The sequence below is a fragment of the Podarcis raffonei genome, chromosome 5 (genome assembly GCF_027172205.1).
Source record: "Podarcis raffonei isolate rPodRaf1 chromosome 5, rPodRaf1.pri, whole genome shotgun sequence".
Taxonomy (NCBI): Eukaryota; Metazoa; Chordata; class Lepidosauria; order Squamata; family Lacertidae; genus Podarcis; species Podarcis raffonei.
The window spans coordinates 29,982,476-30,003,515 of record NC_070606.1 but is presented as its reverse complement, the minus strand read 5'-3'; the positions used below and the strand labels follow the sequence as shown (position 1 = coordinate 30,003,515).

At 40.6% G+C, this 21,040-nt stretch overlaps 1 protein-coding gene across 8 annotated transcripts in view; it reads left to right on the top strand.

Moving 5' to 3' along the window:
* CTNNA3 (catenin alpha 3) overlaps positions 1–21,040 on the top strand; it is a 577,974-nt gene that overhangs the window by 447,373 nt on the left and 109,561 nt on the right. For 7 of the 8 annotated variants that reach the window (XM_053388388.1, XM_053388387.1, XM_053388385.1 and 4 more), the window contains one exon: positions 1,336–1,536. In XM_053388388.1, the coding sequence (XP_053244363.1) occupies positions 1,336–1,536 (201 nt within the window). Of the gene's footprint in view, positions 1–1,335; positions 1,537–21,040 lie in introns of those variants that run through there. The other variant, XM_053388391.1, reaches the window with a different exon arrangement.

Genomic DNA, 21,040 nt, shown 5'->3' with positions numbered 1-21,040 from the left:
CCTTGTAAAGATTGCTGAGGGAAATGTATATGACGTGCTTCAGAAATGCTATATGAATGCTAATGATTACAGAATCACCACAAGAAGCCCTTTGCTTTCTTATGCTCTTTCTATGTAGAATATATTGTCTTTACATTCTTATCCAATATTCCTTACTGTTTTTCTCATCTCTGGGAGGATAGATTTAAGTCTGTGAACCAGAGTAGTCATTAGCTGCACTCCTAAAATAAGTCAAATAGGTCCCTTGGTTCTGGCAATTTCCTTATTAATAGACACTAATTTTAGTAAAGACATCCCTTTTCCTCTCCATTTTTGGCTGTTGTAGAAATCTTAGAAACAGCATTTATCTTTGTATCGGGGGGAGATACAAGAAGTACCTTCACACTGACAGTGTATGAGACCCACATGATCCCCAGCCCCACTTCAGTAACAAAGGGGAAGTGTCAAGGAATGCCCCACCCCATGAGCTCTTGGTGGCTCAATGCAATTTTCCTAAGTCTTCCCTTGTATTAAGGGGTCACTTTTCCATTTGTAAGGGGGTCCTGTTGCTTTGCTCTGCTTTCCTTTCCAGAGATTAGATGTGCTTTAGAGCAAGTTAGGCATCAACATGATTCTTCTCATCCTATTATTTGAACATTGAAATTTAATATTTGTAATTTACATGGCAATGGCTAGATGCAAGAAAAATGATCTATGGTCTCTGTTGGAGGTTGTAAGTTTAGTATGTGGGATGAAGTTTGACATTTTGGTCTGAAGTGATGGAGCATAAATAGAGATGATTGTTGGATGCCATTAATATTGTCAACTGTTATTCTGTTTTTGTTTAACCAGGCAGGGGGAGAATGTACATTATCTTTCTGCCTCAGATACCATCATGTCATGGGCTAACCTTAAAAAGTCAAGAGGCACATGAAACTAATCTCAAATGGGGGGTATCCAGACTCAAGCCTTCACTCAGCTGTGAAGCTGACTAGATGGCCCAGGGCCAGTCACTTTCTTTTAGCCTAAACTACTTCACAGAACTGCTGAGAGAAGGGGAGAGAAGTCAGATAAAAATGTAATGAAACAAACAAAAATATTAAAATGAAATAAACGGAAGGAAGCTTTAAAAGACACGCCCCCTCAAAAAGGTGTAAGAAAAGATGGAAAATGTGTGATGCTTCAGGTGTTCATGAACATTTTATGCAGAGTTAGCTAAAGGCTGTTTGGACCAGCCTGCACTGACATAAATGAAATGTTAACTTAAATGGCAGTGGACTGGTTTGATTAATTTCATATATCCTCAGTGATAGCTTGGTCTATATAATCATGTTTTGCTGTTTCTCTTTCACACAGAAAGTCATATCCTTGAGGATGTAAACAAATGCATCATTGCCCTAAGAGAACAGGATGCCGATGATTTAGATCGTGCAGCTGGCGCCATCCGAGGGCGTGTGGCTAGAGTGGCACATATTGTTTCTGGTGAGATGGACAGTTACGAGGCTGGGGCCTACACTGAAGGAGTGATGCGAAATGTGCAGTATCTTACAAATGCTGGTATGTATCCATTCTATCCTAGGTTTTGATTTGCGTTGAATTTTTGTAGAGAAAAGTCAAACACCAGCAACTGAAGGGTTTTTGTTTTTTAAGGGTAAGGTCCATCCATATGAAGATAACAGCCCAAATTTATTTAGCTTCCGTCCTGCCAGAGCTTAGTTTTCCTCCTTATGACACCCAGATTTTTACATTCTGGAGTGCGGGGCATGCTCTTCTTTGTATAGACCTAGCTATCATAATGGAAAGAAGTGTCTCTGTTACAGCTCCAATCAAGTAATGCTTTGGATGCTTGACCCAATTTGACCTGTCAATTTAGCAAGTGCTTTTGGAGTGTGGTGTTAGAATTCCTGCTCCATGATTGCAGTCATGGGATTGTTGTCTTTCACATGACGGTATGTGTTTTGACTCCACAGAGTGGGAAGTGACGGAGACAGGATGTTTGTGTTACTATGTTCCACGAAGTGGGATTATTGTCCTTTGTTCTTTTTCTCTTTGCTGTCTGATGCTAGAGAGAGAGGGAGCTACGTTGCAGTGCTCCATGTGTGTTTATATGTAAATAAAGTAGATTAGCCAAAATGCTGTTCCTGAGGTCTGTTACGCAAGTTGCACAAACTCTGCGGATCGCTAAGTGTGCCGGTGTCAGTTGGCATTGGTCACTGTGATGTTTGGGCTGAAGAAAGCTTATGAAGCTCCCGAACGATCAACCAGGAGGGAGGGAATATGCCAGTCGAGCATGTGTCTCTGCCAGGGTCCTACTTGAGTGTAGGCTAAACTCCTGACATGTGGTGCTATTGCCTGCTTCTGCACAGTAAAGTTCCATAGCTGGGTTGCTTAGGGTAGATGTTATGGCCTGCTACTGCTGCCGCAGTGCAGGGAAGCACAGAATCAAGTTGCCGGAGTGCTTGAGTATTGTGACATTAGAGCGGTTCCCTAGCCAACCCTGCAAAGTAGGCTTGTAGTCCTGTGGAACCCATCCTAGACCTTTCTTTTTGATGCTACCACCTATGTTTAGGTCACATAGGGCAAGGGAGCACGAATCCCACTGCATGAATTTTGTATTCAAATATGCATAGTCTCCCAAAATACACATTCCTAAATGTATTTGTTTAAAGAAATATTCAAATTGAATATCTTTTGTGCAAAGAAATGCTTAGATTTGGAAAAGTGTGAAATCCAAAGCATGACTATATTCTAGTCCAGACATTAGTTTGGGAGGTGTGGATCCGAACAGTTCATATCAGAATTAACAAAAACTAATTCCTGAAGCATCCCCAGTTCCTCCCTCTATTCATTTTTCTTCCTCAGGAAGGAATAGGTGAGAAATCTTGTGGCACAACACAGTTTTCTCATTATTTCTTGAGTGGAATGACTGGAAATGATAGAAAAAGCTCGGCTTTTGTGTAAACTTCAACCCTTCCTCATTGTAACTTGGTTCAAAGTCACTTTGAATTGGCGCTGACTGCTGTTCCATTGCACATCTATGACAGTAATGTACCAGAGTCTAAATCCATATATAACAAAAGGCAGCCATAAATAAGAGGCTTTTGGTTGCAAAATTTTTTGGCACACTTCACTAATGTGTTACACACTGAGTTTTTAACATCTGAATCCAGCACCCTTAAATTATTCAACTAAAATTCATAAGAAACATTATTATAAATGGTTCATGACTTTTGGACCATATGTTGTAAATAAATATGAAATCCTAAAAGATACCCCACCCAAGGAAAAGCATACTGAAAGCAAAATACAACTGGCTCTAAAAAGCTAGATCCAGCAAGCAATGATACAGCTAGTTTTTCCATGCAGAAACTAATCAAATATTTAGAAGCAGCTTGTCCAAATGTGCATCACTGAATCCATTTCTTTTCCAAGAGGGCCTACGTTTTGCTGTTACATCAGCAGCTTCTGCCTCACAGGTGGTTACCCTCTTCAGCCAGAGATCATTGCCTTATTGCAACCACTCTGAAAATTGTCCCTTAGGGGCAAATAGTAGCACTGGGAAAAGCTGTAGAATAAAAGGTTTTAATAAGAGCTCTCTCAGTACCATAGTCCCTATCTGGGTTGAGGGTCCCAGTAGTGGTTTTTACTAATCAAGAATAGTGCCTGGTACTCCAAGTGTCATTGCACCATAGAGTTGCATAATGGCAGCCCAATATTGGCAGTTTTATTTTCCTGTCCCTTTCCATATCGTGAAATGCAGTAGCTGCAAAGACAGCAACTAAACACCAAATTTTATGTTGGGGGAACATTACAAATGGCAGTGAAAATAAAACTGCCAATATTGTAATGCTATTATACAGCTGTATATTCTGTGTAAAGTTCTGGTCTCCCCATCTCAAAAAGGATATTGTAAATCTGCAAAAAAATGTATAACCAAATGTTCACAAGACTGGGGCAACTCCCCTATGAAGAAAGGGTTTGGGTTCTTAGTTTAGAAAAAAAAGGTGAGGGGGCCATACTTGAGAGAGACGGGATAAATAAATAAATAAATAAATAAAGGTGTGGACAAAGTGGATAGAAATACTTTTTATCCCATTCCAATAACTAGATTCCAGTGTCATCCAGTGAAGCTGAAATGTGGGAGCATATAGATGAACTCATTGACCATTCTCAGCCTTCCACCACATGGCATTTGTCATGTCTGGCACTATCATTTATTTTGAGAGAAGAGCAGCAACATGGGAAAGGAAGGGCATTCTTCAACTGTGCAGTATCTGAAAACGTAACATAATCTTACTGTTAGAAGGCCCCTTTTAAATATTACTGCCTGTCAGAAAATACAGCAGTTAAAGATTAGGGAACAATTTGCACTCTGATGACTGAATAAAGAGACAAACAAACAGGCTGGGGTTGAACTGGGCCACTTTTATTCAGTTAACATAATGAGATCAGCAGAGCGAGTTAGCTATAAAGGGAGAACTCACTTGAACCACAACTGTAACTATTGGACAACACACCCCTGCCTGTTATAGGATTGTCATGAACTGGCAGAACTACGAGGAGGAGGAAGAGGATCCCGGCAAGGGGTGTAGCCAGGACTGAGACACACTGGGGCAAGCTGGGGATGGGAAAGGACAGGTTGGTGTAGGAAGTACTCACAGGGGGACGGAGGATGACGAGGGGATGGGGGTCAGAGCACAGGACCCAGAACCAGAGGGGTCCCTGTCTCCATGAACACGGTGGGCTCTGAGGTGTAGGGAGCAATTCCAGGAGGCAGAGGCAGGCAAGGGCCCACAGCCCAGCTCCCTGGGTGGCCAGGTGGGACTCATTAGCTCTGAGTTGTGATTCCTCAACTGGAGTAGGCTTGGAGCAGGTGAGGGTCACCTGCCTCGTCAAGCCCGGATGCTGCAATCAGCAGGCAAAGTACAAAAGGGAAGCAGAGCTGAGGTGCTGTGTCTGCTCAGCTGCCCATGATTGGGCCATGGCTGGGATCCTGCAGGATCTCTGTGGGACTGTTCTTTGGTTTTTGACTCTGGACGTGTGTATTGGCCCTGGACTGGGAACTTGGCATACTGACTTGCTGCCAGGTAGGCCAGGGGTTCAGGCCAAGGGTGCTGCTGGGGACTGTTTATCTCCACTCCTTTTTTAATATCTACATGAAGCCATTGGAAGTGGTAATTAGGTGTTTGATTTTACTGTTTTATCTTTTGCAAACCAGTTTGAGGGTTTTCTTTTTAACAGTCAAGCGGTGTGTGGAATAAATAAATGAGCCACCATTTGGTGTTGCTTGCTTATTATCGTTTGTATTGCTAACTTCTGGTTTGATTTTGGTCCATTGTGCTGTGTTCTACACAGAAGATTCAAATTGCTGAGTATCTTTAGATGTATAAATATGCCAATTAACTTAGCGCAAACTTCATGCTTATATTTGTAGGCTCAACATCTGAGTCGAAGCACACTGATTTGTTTTAAAGGAAAAGCTTACTTTAATAGCCCTTGAATTGCAAATCATCCATAACCATTGATCTGAAGAGTCACAAATTTGCTGTAAAATACAGCTCCCCATTAAAGTTAGAGAAAGGCTCAAATGAATGACTGTGGATAAGAAAAGATGTGTCCTCAGAGGCAAGGCAGAGGTTTCACCTACAGGGCTGAGTGGTGATTTAATAGGTTTATAGATAAATCCTGTATATATTTGTCCCTTAATCCTGCCGAGTTTAGAGAAGAAAATATTTTCTGTGTTCTCAGTTTCTGAATTTGACAGTCATTGTGCCCAATCCTGTGCATGTTTCCTCAGAAGTAAGGCCCTTTGTGATCATTGGACTTAACTCCCAAGTGAGGGTAAACAGGATTACAGCCTGTTGACGCTGTGATGATTCATGGAGCTAAATGGGGCTTACCTTTGTGTAGGAATGTATAGGATTGCACTGTTAGAGCCTAGTCAATTATGTTTTTTCCTTGTGCTGAAAATTATTTGTTGGCTAGGGCAAGGAAAGCTCCATGACAAAAAATGGAATTAAATTACCTGCCTTAACAAAGCATGTCTGCCTTTTCCGTTGCCTCCATAAAGCTTGCCTACCTCTGAAAAAAAGTTTTACTGAGCATGTAGTCATTTCAACTTTTTAATACACAGTAGTCTGTGGCATTCATGCCTAACATATTATTAAATATGCAATATATTACATTAGTTGATCACTTTTTATGACATAATTTTTATTGGTTTGTTCACTGTTGAAAACACTTTTGTCCATCACTAATGGAGGACAGATTGTAGGCCCTGCATCAATAACAAGTATTTTCATAGAGCAACCTAATCCCCTTATGTGCATCAGAGGAAATCTCTAGTCAAGATTACTTAGATATAGGTTTGTCATTAATTTAGGGCATATTTACATTGCAAAGTTATCGGGGATTCTCCAAAGAATCCCAGGAATTGTGTTTGGGAGTTTGGTGAAATCTGCCTCTATTCCACATACGGTTGCTGCAGTTTTCTGTTCCTGATGCTTACAGCTGCCCTGTATATCATATTTCCTGTTCCCTATTCTTAGTAAACTACTGTCTCTAGTTTCTCCTTATGTTCCTCATTTGGAAGGATGTTTAAATTTTGTAAATGTGAGAGTTGTCATTCTTCAGGGTTCACCTCGCTCCTCAAGACCACAGGTAATAGAATATTGAACTGGGTATCTCTTGTCAGCAATGCATAAGCCCTGCTATTTGGCATAGTTGGGTGGCTGGCTCTGGTAACTGAATTGGGGAGTAATGAAACAGTAGCATATGTCTATTTAGTGTATGGTTTGTACATTTTTTTACTGCCATAGGGGTGGAGGAGATGCACTTGTGGGGATTTTCTGCCTCAAGTGCCAAACTGGCCTTGGAATCTGTGCACCTTGAATTGGGGTGTGTGTGTGTGCCATTAGCTACTCCATCTCGGGCAGAAAAATCTTTTCTGTGAGCTTTCAGGTTTGTTTGCTACATGGAATCCAGAGTAGTAGCTATTTATTTCTTTAATTGGAAGCATTTATATACTGCTTTATATTTCAAAAATCTATCAGTAGTGTACACTCTATAAACAAACATAGAATCATAGATTTGTAGAGTTGGAAGGGACCCCAAGGGCCATCTAGTCCAACCCCCCCGCAATGCAAGAATCTCTGCTAAAGCCGTCCAATCTTTGCTTAAAAACGTCTCCAAGGAAGGAGAGTCCACCACCTTCTAAGGGATTCCATTCCACTGTTGAACAGCTTTTATCATCAGAAAGGTCTTCCTGATGTTTAGTCAGAATCTCCTTTCTTGTATCTTGAAGCCCTTGGTTTGGGTCCTAACCTCCAGAGCAGGAGAAAACAAGCTTGCTCTATCTTCCATATTGACAGCCCTTTAGGTATTTGCAGGTTATCTCAGGGCTAGCTCAGTCAGTAGAACATGAAACTTTTAATCTTAGGGTTGTGGATTTGAGCCCCACCTTAAGCATTGCAGGGGGTTGAACTACATGACCCATGTGGTTCCTTCCAATTCTACAATTCTATCTCCTCTTAGTCCCCATTTATCCAGACTAAACATACCCAGCTCCCTCAACCATTTATCTTAAGGCTTAGATTCCAGGTCCTTGATTATCTTGGTTGCTCTCTACTACACACGTTCTAGCTTGTCAATACTCCTCTTAAATGGTGGCACCCAGTACTGGACACAGAACTCCAACTGTGGTCTGACCAAGGCAGAATAGAGTGGGACTATTCCCTTGACCAGGACACTATACTTCTGCTGATGCAGCCTAGAATAACATAAGTTCTTTTTGATCCTACATCCCACTGTTGACTCATGTTAAGCTTGTGGTCTACCATGACCCCTAGATCCTTTTCACATGTACTACTGGCAATTGCTTCTATTTGTGCAGCTGGTTCTTCCTGCCTAAGTGTAGAGCCTTACATTTGTCCTTACTGAAATTCATTTTGTTAGTTTGGGTCCAGTTCTCCAATCTGTTAAGGCCATCTTGAATCCTGATTCTGTCTTTCACAGCATTAGCTACCCCTCCCAGGTTGGTGTCATCTGCAAAGTTGATGCACATCCCCTCAATTCCTTTGTCCAAGTCATTTATAAATACACTGAATAACAGTGGGCCCAGGACAGAACCCTGCAGAACTCCATTTGCCACTTTTTTCCAGGGTGATGAAGAACCATTAGTGAGCACTCTTTGGGTTCTCACTATATCATTAAAATGAAAACACAACGTAAAAACCAGTAAACAGCAATATAAAAATATAGAAAAGTATATAAAAGTGAATAAAACAAAAATTCTGAGGATTTAGTGACATAAAGCCAGGCCCAACCTTATGGGTCAGGGGAAAGCCTGGGAGGAGAAAATAATATGTCTTCACAAGATATCTGAGGCAACTTATTGTTGCTGTTTCACATATGGCAGTACAGGATCAACAGCAGAAAATGACCATTTTCAGGTCATTGCCCTGTGATATTCTATGGGATGCAATGCCATTAATAGAATTTCTCCAGGTGATATATGTGACCTTATCAAGGACAGGTGGTCCTTCAGGCAACCTTGATCCCAAGTTGTTCCAGGCATAATATATTAACAAGAGGACCTTCGACATAGCCTGGTAGCTGATCAGCAGCTAATGCAATTCTCTCCACGTAGGTATAATAGGTGTGCATCCAGGTGCTCCACTCTGACTACAACATTCTGCACCAACTGCAGCTTCCAGATCAATCCTAAGTAAAACCTCACATAGAGTACATTACAGTAGTCCAATTGTGAAGCTACCAATGCATGAATTACTGTAGCTAAGCTATCCCTGTCCAGGAAAGGGCATAGTTGGCAACCTAAGCTGATGATTGCTGGCCCTCGTCCAGCCCACTACTGCATCCAGGCACTGATTTAAAACATAGCACAAAACATAACATAAACTGGTATATATATGTGTGTGTGTGTGCGTGTGTGTGTGTATATATTCCATTTTTAACAATATTATAAAATCGTATCACCTGTCAGAGGCTCAGGAGCAGAAGAGCAGGGGAGAGAGCAAATAGAGAGCGGAGGAGAGGAATCAGAGGGGAGCGTAGGGGAATATGACAGTGGCCCGAGAGATTCCATGAGCTTCTCCAGCGAATCAGAAGATTCCCAGGAGGGGGCGCCTATGGTAAGGGCGAGGGGAGTCCCAGGGGGGACGCTCCATAAACAAGGAACCAGAGGGGACTCCCAAAGGAGTAGCGGAGGATCAGGACCAGTTCCCCCACCAGAGCACAGTGGGGGGGAAGAGTCACATGAGTCAGGACCAGCTTCTCCTCCAGCGGGGAGAGAAGATGAGTCAGGGGTAACCACGCCCCCATCGGGGAGTGGGGAAACGGAGGGAAGGCCATGTCCAGCTAGCCTCCCCGAAAGAGGGAGCAGTGACACAAGTGTAACGGTCAGAAGGAAAGTGGGAGGCTGCGCGCGCGCGCCAAGTTCAAATGTGGAGGAGCGCGGGACAGCAGAAAACCCGGATTGGGAGCCAGGTCCTAAAGCCCGAAGGAGGGGGGGAGAAGAGTCAGGGGACTCAGCGTCAGAAGAATCTAGGAGGGCTGAAACTCCGACTAGCAGGAGGACCCAGAGAAAGAAGGAACAGAGGAAGAGGTGGAGTAAGGCTAGAATCTTAAGCTGGTGTCAGGGGGGAGGAGATTCAGATGGGACTTCTACGGTCTAAGGTATAGACGTAGCGTTGCGCGCTGCGCGTCTGGAAATGAAACTGAACTTCAATAAAGACCTTTTTACTTGAGGAAGAAGCAGCGTTGGTCTTGTGTGAGCTGGGACCTTGGGCAGCGCTGACATCACCTTTTACAAATTTTAGCTCTGCCAAGCTTTTGACTTCCCTCCATTTCATTTGGACCATCTAAATTCTACATTTATCTTAAGTTATTTAAAACTTAAAGCACAAGTAGAAAGTTTCTTCTTTTAAACATTGCGAGCTTTATCACAGTCCAGCTAGTGTCTTTATATGTTTACAATGATTGTCTATGTATTGAACAAATTTACTCCATTCTCCCTGGGACACTTGATCACTCTGGTTTTGGATTCTCCCCGTCTGCTTTGCCAATTCCGCATAGTCCATTTTTGTCTGCCATTCGCCTACTGTTGGTAATTCTTGCTGCTTCAACTTTGGGGCTAATAAAATTCTAGCTGCCATAGTGGCATACATAAACAATTTCTGGTCAACTTTTAATAGTTCCGCTCCTGTCATCCCCAACAGGAATGCTTCCATTTTTTGGGAGGAAAGTATATCTAAACATTTTTTAAAAACTTGTTATAAATAATATATTCAATTGTACTGTTGAATGCCACTACAATCTCTGAGTAGTGTGAGATTCCAAGGGTTCCAGATGCACTTCTGTGCTTTCTTTTGGGAATGATGCATAGGGGAGACTGTAGTGTCTTTATGATATATGGTTTATTTGTACATATCTACAACCTGAGCCTACGATTGAGAAGTTCAAAGCACAGTCACCCAAAGAGGGTATTGCTTCTCCCATAGCTGCAGTCTTGGATCCAAACAGACATCAAATGTACTCTCAAAATGTTGCTCTGTCCCTTCTACTTCCTGCTTTACTTCTAGGTCATATTACTCTAAGTTCTGGCTCTATCTGCTGAGGGAAAGTGGGGCCACTCTTTTGGCATGTCACACTGAGTTCCTTTGATTGTCTTAATGGCCCATTCCCCAAGCTATTACCTCAACCCAGGAATCTTAGCCTAGCTTTTAACACTTGTATATTCCAGGGGATTAGATGTGTCTAGCACACAACTTAATACACATGAGTCTAGCACCCAGTTTCAACACCCCAAGCCTTAATTAAATTTTAACACTTACTGGACTCAGAAATTTAAGTGAGTCTGGCACCAACCAACACAACAATACAAATACCGTGTTAGGAGATGACCAGGTTAGAGCAAGTGCTTTTGGAATGATTAAGTGAGTGAATACGCCAAAGTGTTCATTGGATTCTACCTGCTGCACTAGCTGCTATAAGAATGTAAAAACATTTCATTGTTCATTCCGTCATATTTGCATAGAGCTCCAAAATATGAATTCAAATACAGCCAGTACCTGGGATCTTCAGTACACCAGGAATTTATATTCGCACTTCAGAGTAGTAGGCCATCTTTGTATCACATTTGCTACTCTGGATCCTTTAGAGCTTGCAGCTCTGAAAGGTCACACAGAAACACGGCAGAAATGGGTACAAGAAAAGAGAAGTTTCCCCTTCCCATATATTACTAGCAAATAGCATTATGACTTCGTATTACATCATTAAAGAGGTACTATTTTCTAGAGAAAAAATTTGATGGAAGCGAAGGCTCAGAAAAAGCTCAATATGGAGGCCAAATGGCCAAAATATTGGGAGATTTTGGAACAAGAAGGTGACAAATTGAAATTGCAGAGTTTTGAGAAACTAAAAGATAAAGTGCGAGACTGGCTTCATTATTACCAAATTTTTTATCTATATGGATAAAAAAACTGGTTTCCAGGTGGAAAAATCAAAATTGGAAACAGAACTGTTAGATCCCAAAACTAAGATACTATCAAGAATGTATAACTTGCTGTTGAAATGGAATACACAGGATGAAACGGTTAAATCTGTTATGATTAAATGGGCACAAGATGTTGGACATAATATAATGTTTGCTGACTGGGAGCAGTTGTGGACCACAGGTATGAAATTTACGGCATGTAATGCCCTAAGAGAGAATATTATGAAAATGATATACAGGTGGTACATGACACCAGTCAAGCTTGCAAAAATATATCACTTGCCCGATAATAAGTGTTGGAAATGTAAGGAAAATGAAGGTACATTCTTTCACCTTTGGTGGACATGCCCAAAGATTAAGGCTTTCTGGGAAATGATATATAATGAAATGAAAAAGGTATTTAAATAGACCTTCCTGAAGAAACCAGAGGCCTTTCTCCTGGGCATGGTCAGCCAATTGGTGCCAAAGAAGGACAGAACTTTTTTATGTATGCCACAACAGCAGCAAGAATACTCATCGCGAAGTATTGGAAGACACAAGATCTACCCACCTTGGAAGAATGGCAGATGAAAGTGATAGACTATATGGAATTGGCGGAAATGACTGGCAGAAGCTGCGACCAGGGAGAAGAGTTGGTGGAAGAAAATTGGAAGAAATTTAAAGACTAACTGCAGAAACACTGTAAAATTAATGAATGTTAAAATGATGCAGGATTGAAAGGAGATGGTTTTAGTAACAAAATTAAAAGAATATGCAAAAAAGGATTGATAATTAGATGAAAATATGATGTTTAATATGTTAAGATTTATAATTAAGATAAAAACAAAGAGGGAAAGGATTTGCTGAATTAACTATGTGAACTGGAATACAAAAAAGGGAGGTGTGAGGAGGTCAGGAAACGAGTAATTGAAATATAAGACATGAAAAGTTTGATTTGGTTTTAATTGTTTTTTATTTTTCACATATTTTGTTCTTTTTTCTGTATTTTTGTATCTTTTTTCTTTGTCTTTTTTATTTTTCCTTTCTTATATTGTAATTTTCTTTGTAAAATCTCAATAAATATCTTTTAAAAAAAAATTTCTAGAGAAAAAATTGAACAAATGTTTACCTGTGTTATTCATCCAGACCTTGGTATGCCACTCTTCCTTTATAAGCCAAACATTTTCCCTTTAAGATGGGAGTATTTATAGCTGAAGCTTCATAGTACTTAGTCCCTATTTCATCCTCTATTCCTAAATTGTAAGCTACATTTTCAAAGCACACCTACATACATGTATATATTTGGGATGAGTGAGATGGGTTTCCTGATATAATTATATTTGGAGACCCAGTCAGATTATAATTATGTATCATAGTTCTTCCTTCTCATATTTTCACAATAGTGCCTATCTATCAAATTTCTATTTCCAGACGCCAACACAGGCCCCATAATTTTATTGCATATTATATTCTACAGCAAAGGTCATGCTGAGTCCATTAGTTTTAAATGATTGTAGAATCAGTGGACAAAGATTCACTCCCTAATCTATACAGTCTTTTACCTCTGTTGTGCAGAGACCTAGTCTGTGCCAGAACTGATGGTTGTACTTCTTTTTAATGTATTTTATCTAATTGGATGTGTATCCTTTCCTGTTCCCGGGACTCGGGGAGGATTATATAACTTTATTTACATCCTTTGAGCAGCCCGGACCATGTAGCAGAAAGGATGGGAAATGTTCGTTTTCCCCATCCCCACTAATTTCAATTGCAGACCTTTTAAGTGGATTAAATGCATATGCCCTCAACTGTACTCTAAGTAACTTTTAAGCAGTCAAAGAATACAAGGCACCAGACAGTGAAGGTGAAGCCTGTTGGTTGTTTGCAAAGATGGGCCGATGGGTGAGCTTACTTGACATTTTGCACTCCAGAAGAGATGCTTTATATTCAAAATTGATTATGTATCCCACATAAATTTAGTTAACCATAAGAAGAGCCTGCTGGTTCATTCCAGTGGGCTATTTAGTCTAGCATCCTGTTCTCACAGTGGCCAACCTGTGGGAAACCAGCAAGCAGGATTCAAGCACAAGAGCACTCTCTGCAACTGTGGTTTTCAGCAACTAGTATTCAGAAGCATTGCTGCCTCAACTGTGGAAGCAGAGTATAGTCATCATGGCCAGTAGCCCTCTCCGTCCATTTTTCTATTCCTCTTTTAAAGCCATCCAAGTTGAGAATCACTGTCTCCTGTTGGAGCAAGTTCCGTCGTTTATGCACTGCATAAAGAAGTACTTTGTTTTAACTGTCCTGAATCTTCCAACATTCAGTTTCTTTGGATGTCCACAAGTTACATATTTTTGTGTGTGTGTGTGTGTGTGTGTGTGTGTGTGTGTGTGTGTGTAGGGTACACAGGTGTGTAAAGAAAGGGTTTTAAGTGGTATGTAAATTAATAAGTAATAAATTCTCATGAAAAACATTTTAGTTCATATTTCTCCAAATGTGCATTTTTTTGTACTCATTATTTGGCTGGGGAACTGCATTTCAAAAATGTGTAGACGTGTGAATTTTAAGGATGCTTGTGTTTCTGTTCTTGTACCGTTTTGGAAAGTGTGTAGTAGGGAACTTTGCCTTTAAATGCAAACTGAATTCTCCCCCTAGCTGCAATTATAATGAACCTTACTATGGAGTAAATTCCATTGGACTTACTTCTGAGTAAACATGGTTGGAGGTCTATTTTAACAGTTACTTCTGTTCCAGTCAGTATGCTTAATTTACATACATTGAAGCTTTAATTGAATGATCCCAGTCATTCAATGTACATGATGATGTGAATTTGGAAGATGCCACAAGATTATATGTTGGCTGTATTGTCTAATACATCTACCACTTAGGAAGTTGTTAGGCTTGCAGTGTTGGTAATGCTGCATTATACTAACTTGAGCCTAAGCGCCTTGAGAAAAGTGAGACTTGCTCTTAGGATAGCATTGGATTCAGCTGTAAGACTGCTTTTCCTTACCCATTCTGAAATAAAGTCAGCTAAATTAGGTCAGCAGCAACACAATCTTTCCCCAGTAGTTTTCTTGATTCTGAATTGCTTCCCTGTAGTGTTTTAAATTCATCCCAGTTGAGTCAAGCCTGGGCACTAGCCTAATAGTAGCAGTTGTTAGGAAATAGCTAGTGCTATATAGATTGAGACTGTTGACTGTTGAGACTGACTGGGGAATAGAAATCAGAATATGATGTTTAATTGGGGAAGTAGGGCAGGTTTTTAGAAAACAAACTGGAGTGCTAGAAGAAAATGCAATTTTGTGCTGATTTAACAAATGAATAATTTCTCTGAAGAATTATTTCTCTCCCTTGAGTTCAATTTCTATAATGCACTCTGTGAGACAATAAAAGCCTCCAAATTATGGTGAGAACTAAGTTCAGCATCATACAAGTAACACAGATGAAGGTGAGAATCATTGTACAATCTACCTACTCTATATACCATATAACATAAGGAAAAGCCCAAAAATGTACTGAAGAAGGCAACAGAGAGGAAGTAATGCTTGCTTTTGTGAAGAGGTCCTCTAAATATCTCCAAGTGTACATTTTGCATAGTCTTGAAACAGCATCAAGGGTTGCACCCAATGTAGTGCTACACTTAAGTCACTTAACGTTATACTCATCCCACTGGTGAACTGTTTTATACCCGTGAAGCATTGTTTCACAAGAGAATGCATAAGCAGATTTCTGGTAACTTTGTTGCACAATGAGATCAACCGCTGCATTGGACTGTTCTGTTGCTGAACATTCAAGCACGTCTGCTACCACAAGAGCCCTTATCCTACCAGAGAACATTGGACACAAACCCATATGTCTCGCTTCCCCAAACCCATCAAGAACGTACAAAATCCACTTCACTTTATAGCAACTCCACCCCCCCCCACCGCCAGTGATCAGGGCAGATGGTAATGGCAGCCTCACAGAGGCTGGACTTTCCTGTTCTGAATCGGCAGTTGTTATTTGTTTTCCTCCCCACTGTATCACTTTTATTGGAATGAGAAATATGACAGAGGGCAATAAATCCTTTATTTCTCTTCTAAAACTGGGAGCAGTATTAATGAAAATTGCACTGCAATTTAGAACAATTTGAAATGAATTAGTTATATGAAGAATCGTCTAGCATCTCGCCATACTTAGACAGTTGTAAAGAATCCGTTCTAAGAACTGTACAGAAAGGGGAATGAAGCCTGGGTTTCAATTGCCAGAGCTTGGGAAGCTGTCAAATTGGTGACATTTCTTTGTAATAAAATTATAAACAAAATCCCATGTGGATATATAAACTGGTGCATGATATAAAAAGCAAGACAGGAGAAGTTATTTAATCACCTTTTGAAGGCTGAAGGAAGCTCACATTTGATAAGCTGTACCTCATTTTTAAAAGGGCATCACAGAAATAAATACCATTCAATGCAAAGCAGCCACCTTGCCATGGCACTAAAGGTTCTTCAAGTCTTCAGAAAGGTTAGTTGTTGTGAACTTTGGGAAATTAGGATGGTGCCCAGAAGGAAAGTAACGAGGAAGAATAGCATCATTGCCACACCTACTATAGCTGCAAATACAACAACAAAGGCAAATTGTAGGAAGAAAAGTCTTTTGTTTACTACATAGTGGCTTTCACCACAATTGTATAGGCATTTCTGCTGGCAGTAGTGGCCTCCTTTAGAACGTTATGCCTTGAGTATGTGCACGGTATTATCAACCAGTGCTTTGAATCATTTTGATTGCTCTAACTAGAATTTAAGAATTCTAGGGCTGGCCCAAGTTATTGTGCTGCTCCAGGTTGATGTTTTCAGCACCTAAGATGCATCTGTTAAAATATTTTGGAACCTGAGGCAGGAAATCCACAAGAACGTCTCTCCCAGTCTGGAAGGAAAACTGCAGTAACAATCAAACAACTAATAATTTGTTTCCCTTTTATGATATGAAAAATCAGCTGCCTGCGGAGGTCACTTCACTCTGCCTAATGGTACGACCAGTCCTGGAGGACAGAAACCTCCCTGGCTTTTTACTCCTACCATAGTGACTTAGGCAGCAGCAGTTGGGGTGTATGTGTTACACGCCAGTTTCCTTCCTGTAGACCTCTCCACACTCATCACCTGATTGGCACCATCACCTATGAATGTTCATTTTCCATGTGTAATGAATGAGGATGTGGCTGAGAGGCAGTGATTTCCATCCCATCCTGTATTCACTGCAATCAGTGCTGTTTCCATTCTGCTATAGTTTAGCTTCCACTAAGATCTGGGTTATTCATCTTGCTATGCAAAGAACATAACTTAAAACATAAATAAAATTCAGGTCCAGAGACTAACAGGCACTGCAAGAATCACACAGAATTTGGCCTCTACAAAGAACAGTATAAATATAATGAGCTTCCTTACTGTTACTAGAGCATAAAGAATTATGAGTTCCACAGGGTAGCATATTGAGATGGCAGCATTACATCATTAGTTTCCTTATTCACATAAATTCCACAATCAAACCATACTGATCCAGAAACTGTCCGTCTTTCTATCACTTTCTGAAAGAGAAGTGGCCCAGAATACTTCCCCCCCCTTGTTTTATCTTTAACAGCCTTCTCCTACCACCTGACCATGGAAACTTCCATATGTATCCCTGATGCATAATTCATAAGGAATTGCTTTCTCTGAATCAGAGTTCATAGTTTGTGTGTTTAAAAAAATTATAATGGCTTTTAGAGAGTAAGAGCAGTGAGAGGACAATGTGTGAGCCTGAAGTTTGGGATAGTCTATTTAAAAATGCAATTGCATTTTCTGCTTAATTAGGTGCTTAACTCCATGATTAAAGTAAGTGTATGTATATATTTAATACTTATTATTGGAAAGTATTCACTTTGTGAGTCCTTTGTTTCCCCTTTCCTAACAAATAAACTATTATAAGGCAATTGCTTTCAAGAATGTTATATAATTCTACCTTCCGTAAATTGTTCATGTAGTAATCTTGCCAGCTGTGATTTAGTGAGGCCAGGGTTATTGTGAGCCTTTGGAGAAATTACTAGGAAGAAATATTGCCAACATATCAAATGAGAGTATTTTAATTTTTATATTTACAAATACAAAAGCCAAAATAATCAATGAGTGAGAAAATGCCCTGAATCCTTTTCACCCACATGCTATACTAGGGAGCTGAAGTTTGATAGCTCAGTTGGTAGAGCATGAGACTCTTAATCTCAGGGGTGTGGGTTTGAGCCCCACGTTGGACAAAATATTTCTGTATTACAGGAGGTTGGACTCGAGGATCCTCATGGTCCCTTCCAATTCCACAATTCTATGATTCTCCAGGTGTGAAATCTTAGGCCAGGATGAACTTAAGGTAAACACTGCAAGGAAGCCTCCTGATAAGAATTTATAGCTTCCCAATTTGGAGATGGATACTTCATAGGGAGCTCAGTTCAGCTGAGAGTATGGGTTGGTTATAGAATCACAGAGCTGGAAGAAGACCCCAAGGATCATCTCGTCCAACCCCCTGCAAAGCAGGAAACTCAATTAAAGCATCCATGACAGATGGCCATCCTACCTCTGTTTAAAAACCTCCAGGGAAGGAGAGTCCACCACCTCTCGTGGGAGTCTGTTCCACTGCTGAACAGCTCTTACTGTCAGAAAGCTTTTTCCGAATGTTTAGTTGGAATCTCCTTTCTTGTAACTTGAAGCCATTGGTTTGAGCCCTACCCTCCAGAGCAAGAAAAAACAAGCATGCTCCCTCTCTTCCATGTGACAGCCCTTAAGATATTTGAAGATGGCTTTCACATCTCCTCTCACTCTCCTCTTTTCCAGGCTAAATATACTCAGCTCCTTCAAGTATTCCTCATAAGGCTATTTCCAGACCCTTAATCATCTTGGCTGCCTTCCTCTGCATGTGTTCCAGTTTGTTAACATCTTTCTTAAATTGTGGTACCCAGAATTGGACACAGTATTCCAGGTGTGGTCTGACCAAGGTAGAATAGTGGTACTATTACTTCCCTTGATCTGGACACTATACTTTTGTTGACGCAGCCTAGATATAGTATTTCCATGAGATACTGTTTCTATGACCTAAACTTTTTCCTGCTTTTACGTAGAGGATGTAGTGGTATTGGTATCAATAGCATCATAGACAGCCTTCCTCACCAGATGAAGCTGCCACATTTCCCAATGGGGCTTCCAAGAAACAAATGGGACCTTCAACAAAATGTTGCCGTGTTGGAAGGCTCTTCTTTAGTGTTCCAACCAACTAACTATGCCTTTTCCCATTTCAATCTCTCTGGGCCTCTAACGATTGGCAGTAGGACTGCTTAGCCACATCCATCAGCCGTTAAGTGGAGGCTGGTTTAGGTGGTTTGCTTGCCTTTCCTCTCAGGGTGCAGACTATGCCTTGTGCTGTCACAGCCTGTTTTTATTTTGTTTTTAACTTAGATGGGGGAAAACAATATTGTAGGCAGGGTAGGGCACTTCCTGGTAATGGCCTGGCTATGGCTCATTGAGATACACCTATGATTTGTGATTCTACAATCTCAGTAGTGTTAATTCACTAGAGGAAGTCACTGTAGGCCAATGCATGCAATCAGCAGATTCAAGTGATTTTTCCTGGACTGTCAGCAGCAGAGCAAGGCAGCACTTCCTGTTTCACCTCAAGCAGTGAAATAGGACATGCTGCCCCTCCCTCAGGCTGTAGGTGATGAGGGGGGCTGCATGTTATAATATTAAATATATATTTATATAAATTGTCCAGTAGCAGCTTAGAGACCAACTAAGTTTGTTCTTGGTATGAGCTTTTGTGTGCATGCACACTTCTTCAGATACTTCAGATAATGTCTCCTGATGGAAAAAGAAACTGCTCCACCACTTCTAACATTAAAATATATCTCGCTTGCATGCTCTTTTTCTCTGTGCAGCTTTGTGCTGTTGTTTCCTGGCATGGATAATATTCAGATATGAAACTCATCATGACTACTATCTGACATGGTGCAGTCCAGGAAGTTTTGCCTTCAGTATCACCTTGATTCTGCTTGTATAGTGACCCTGAGAGTCAAAGGGAAAGTTGTAAGTGGCCCTTCTCCTTCCCCCTCTCTGTATCAGGGCCTCCAAGGGTCACAGGGAAGAAGGCTTAGCCACATCCCTCAACCAGAAGGCCCATAGGTGTTTTGAGCCTGCATGCCATCTCAGCAAGAGCAAAGCCAGTCTGGCCACAGCATCTGTGGGTGAATGTACAGAATCTGGTTTTGGGAATGCAATTTTGTTTTTGTTTTTTAATTATTCAGATAACACACTCTCTTTTCCTTTCAATTCTGCTTTTCAAATGTCAGATTTAGGGTTAGACCAGGATGCAAATCTAAAATCTAAAACATTTCCATAGTTTCTTTGACTTAGTTTGAATGGCTGGGAAAGGACTGTAGCTCAGTGCTAGAGCACACGTTTTGCATGCAAAGTGCCTAAAGTTCAATAACTTGGCACCTCTAGCCAGGATTGGGAGAGACTTCTGTCTGGAACCCTGGAGAGCCACTGCCAGTCAGTCGAATGTGCTCCTGTCTGAAACTATTCTTGTGAATTTAAACTTTTGTAGTGTTATCAGTTTATAGAGTTAGCCTTTAGAAAGATTTGAGCAACCAACAAACTGATTACTACACTTCAACACAGAGTACACCTATTAATTTAATAGTGGGTTCATTTTTTGTTTGGGTAATTAAAGTACAAAGTATTGAGTTCTTTTCCTATTTTTATTAATAAACATATCAAATAAACAAATCAAAGCTTAGATTTTAAATTTCAATCCTTTAAATAGGAGAACATTGTCTAGGTTCCCTGTCTAACCAGAACTTGTGTAAGATCCTGCAGTTAGTAGGTACAAGCAAGGGAGCTTCAGATGGTAGAAAGCATGTATGTTCAAACCCCACAGCATAGTTAGTCTCTGATAATCCTATCACTTGAAGAAAATAACTCAGCTCAATTCAGAATACAATCAAACTATTTTAATGTTTCTTGAAAATCCTAAGCACTTAAAATATACAAATTAACTAATAAAATATACTATTAACTAATTTATCCTCCCTAAAGATTCTTATGATGTTAAGCTAAGCAAAGAGACACATATATTTCTTCTAGATAAGGGGTGATAGCCAATGTTAGCCATAATCAAGAGACACATTAAAAGCAATGGACAAGTAACTAAAGTCCATTATTTTCAAAGGGTCTAACCTAAGTTGAATATCACTTAAAGTAAGATCCACATTTACTTTTGACAAGTCTTTAGCAGGGCTTTTTTAAAGCCAGAACTCAGTTCCAGCACATCTCAGGTGCTTGCCATTGCTATTATAAGTTCATAGTGAGTTCTGGCACGGTGTGTTCTCCCTCATGGAAAGCACGGGTTGTGGGCGGGGCTGACAAGACACCTCACTGTTACTAGGCAAATGGTTTGGCCATCCTTGAAGCAGGGGCGGGCTGTTACTGGGGAAATCTAGATGTTGCCAATTGTTGATTGACAGCCCTATTTGTTAAATACAATGCTCACAGCGAGGAACTTCCTCTTTTCGCT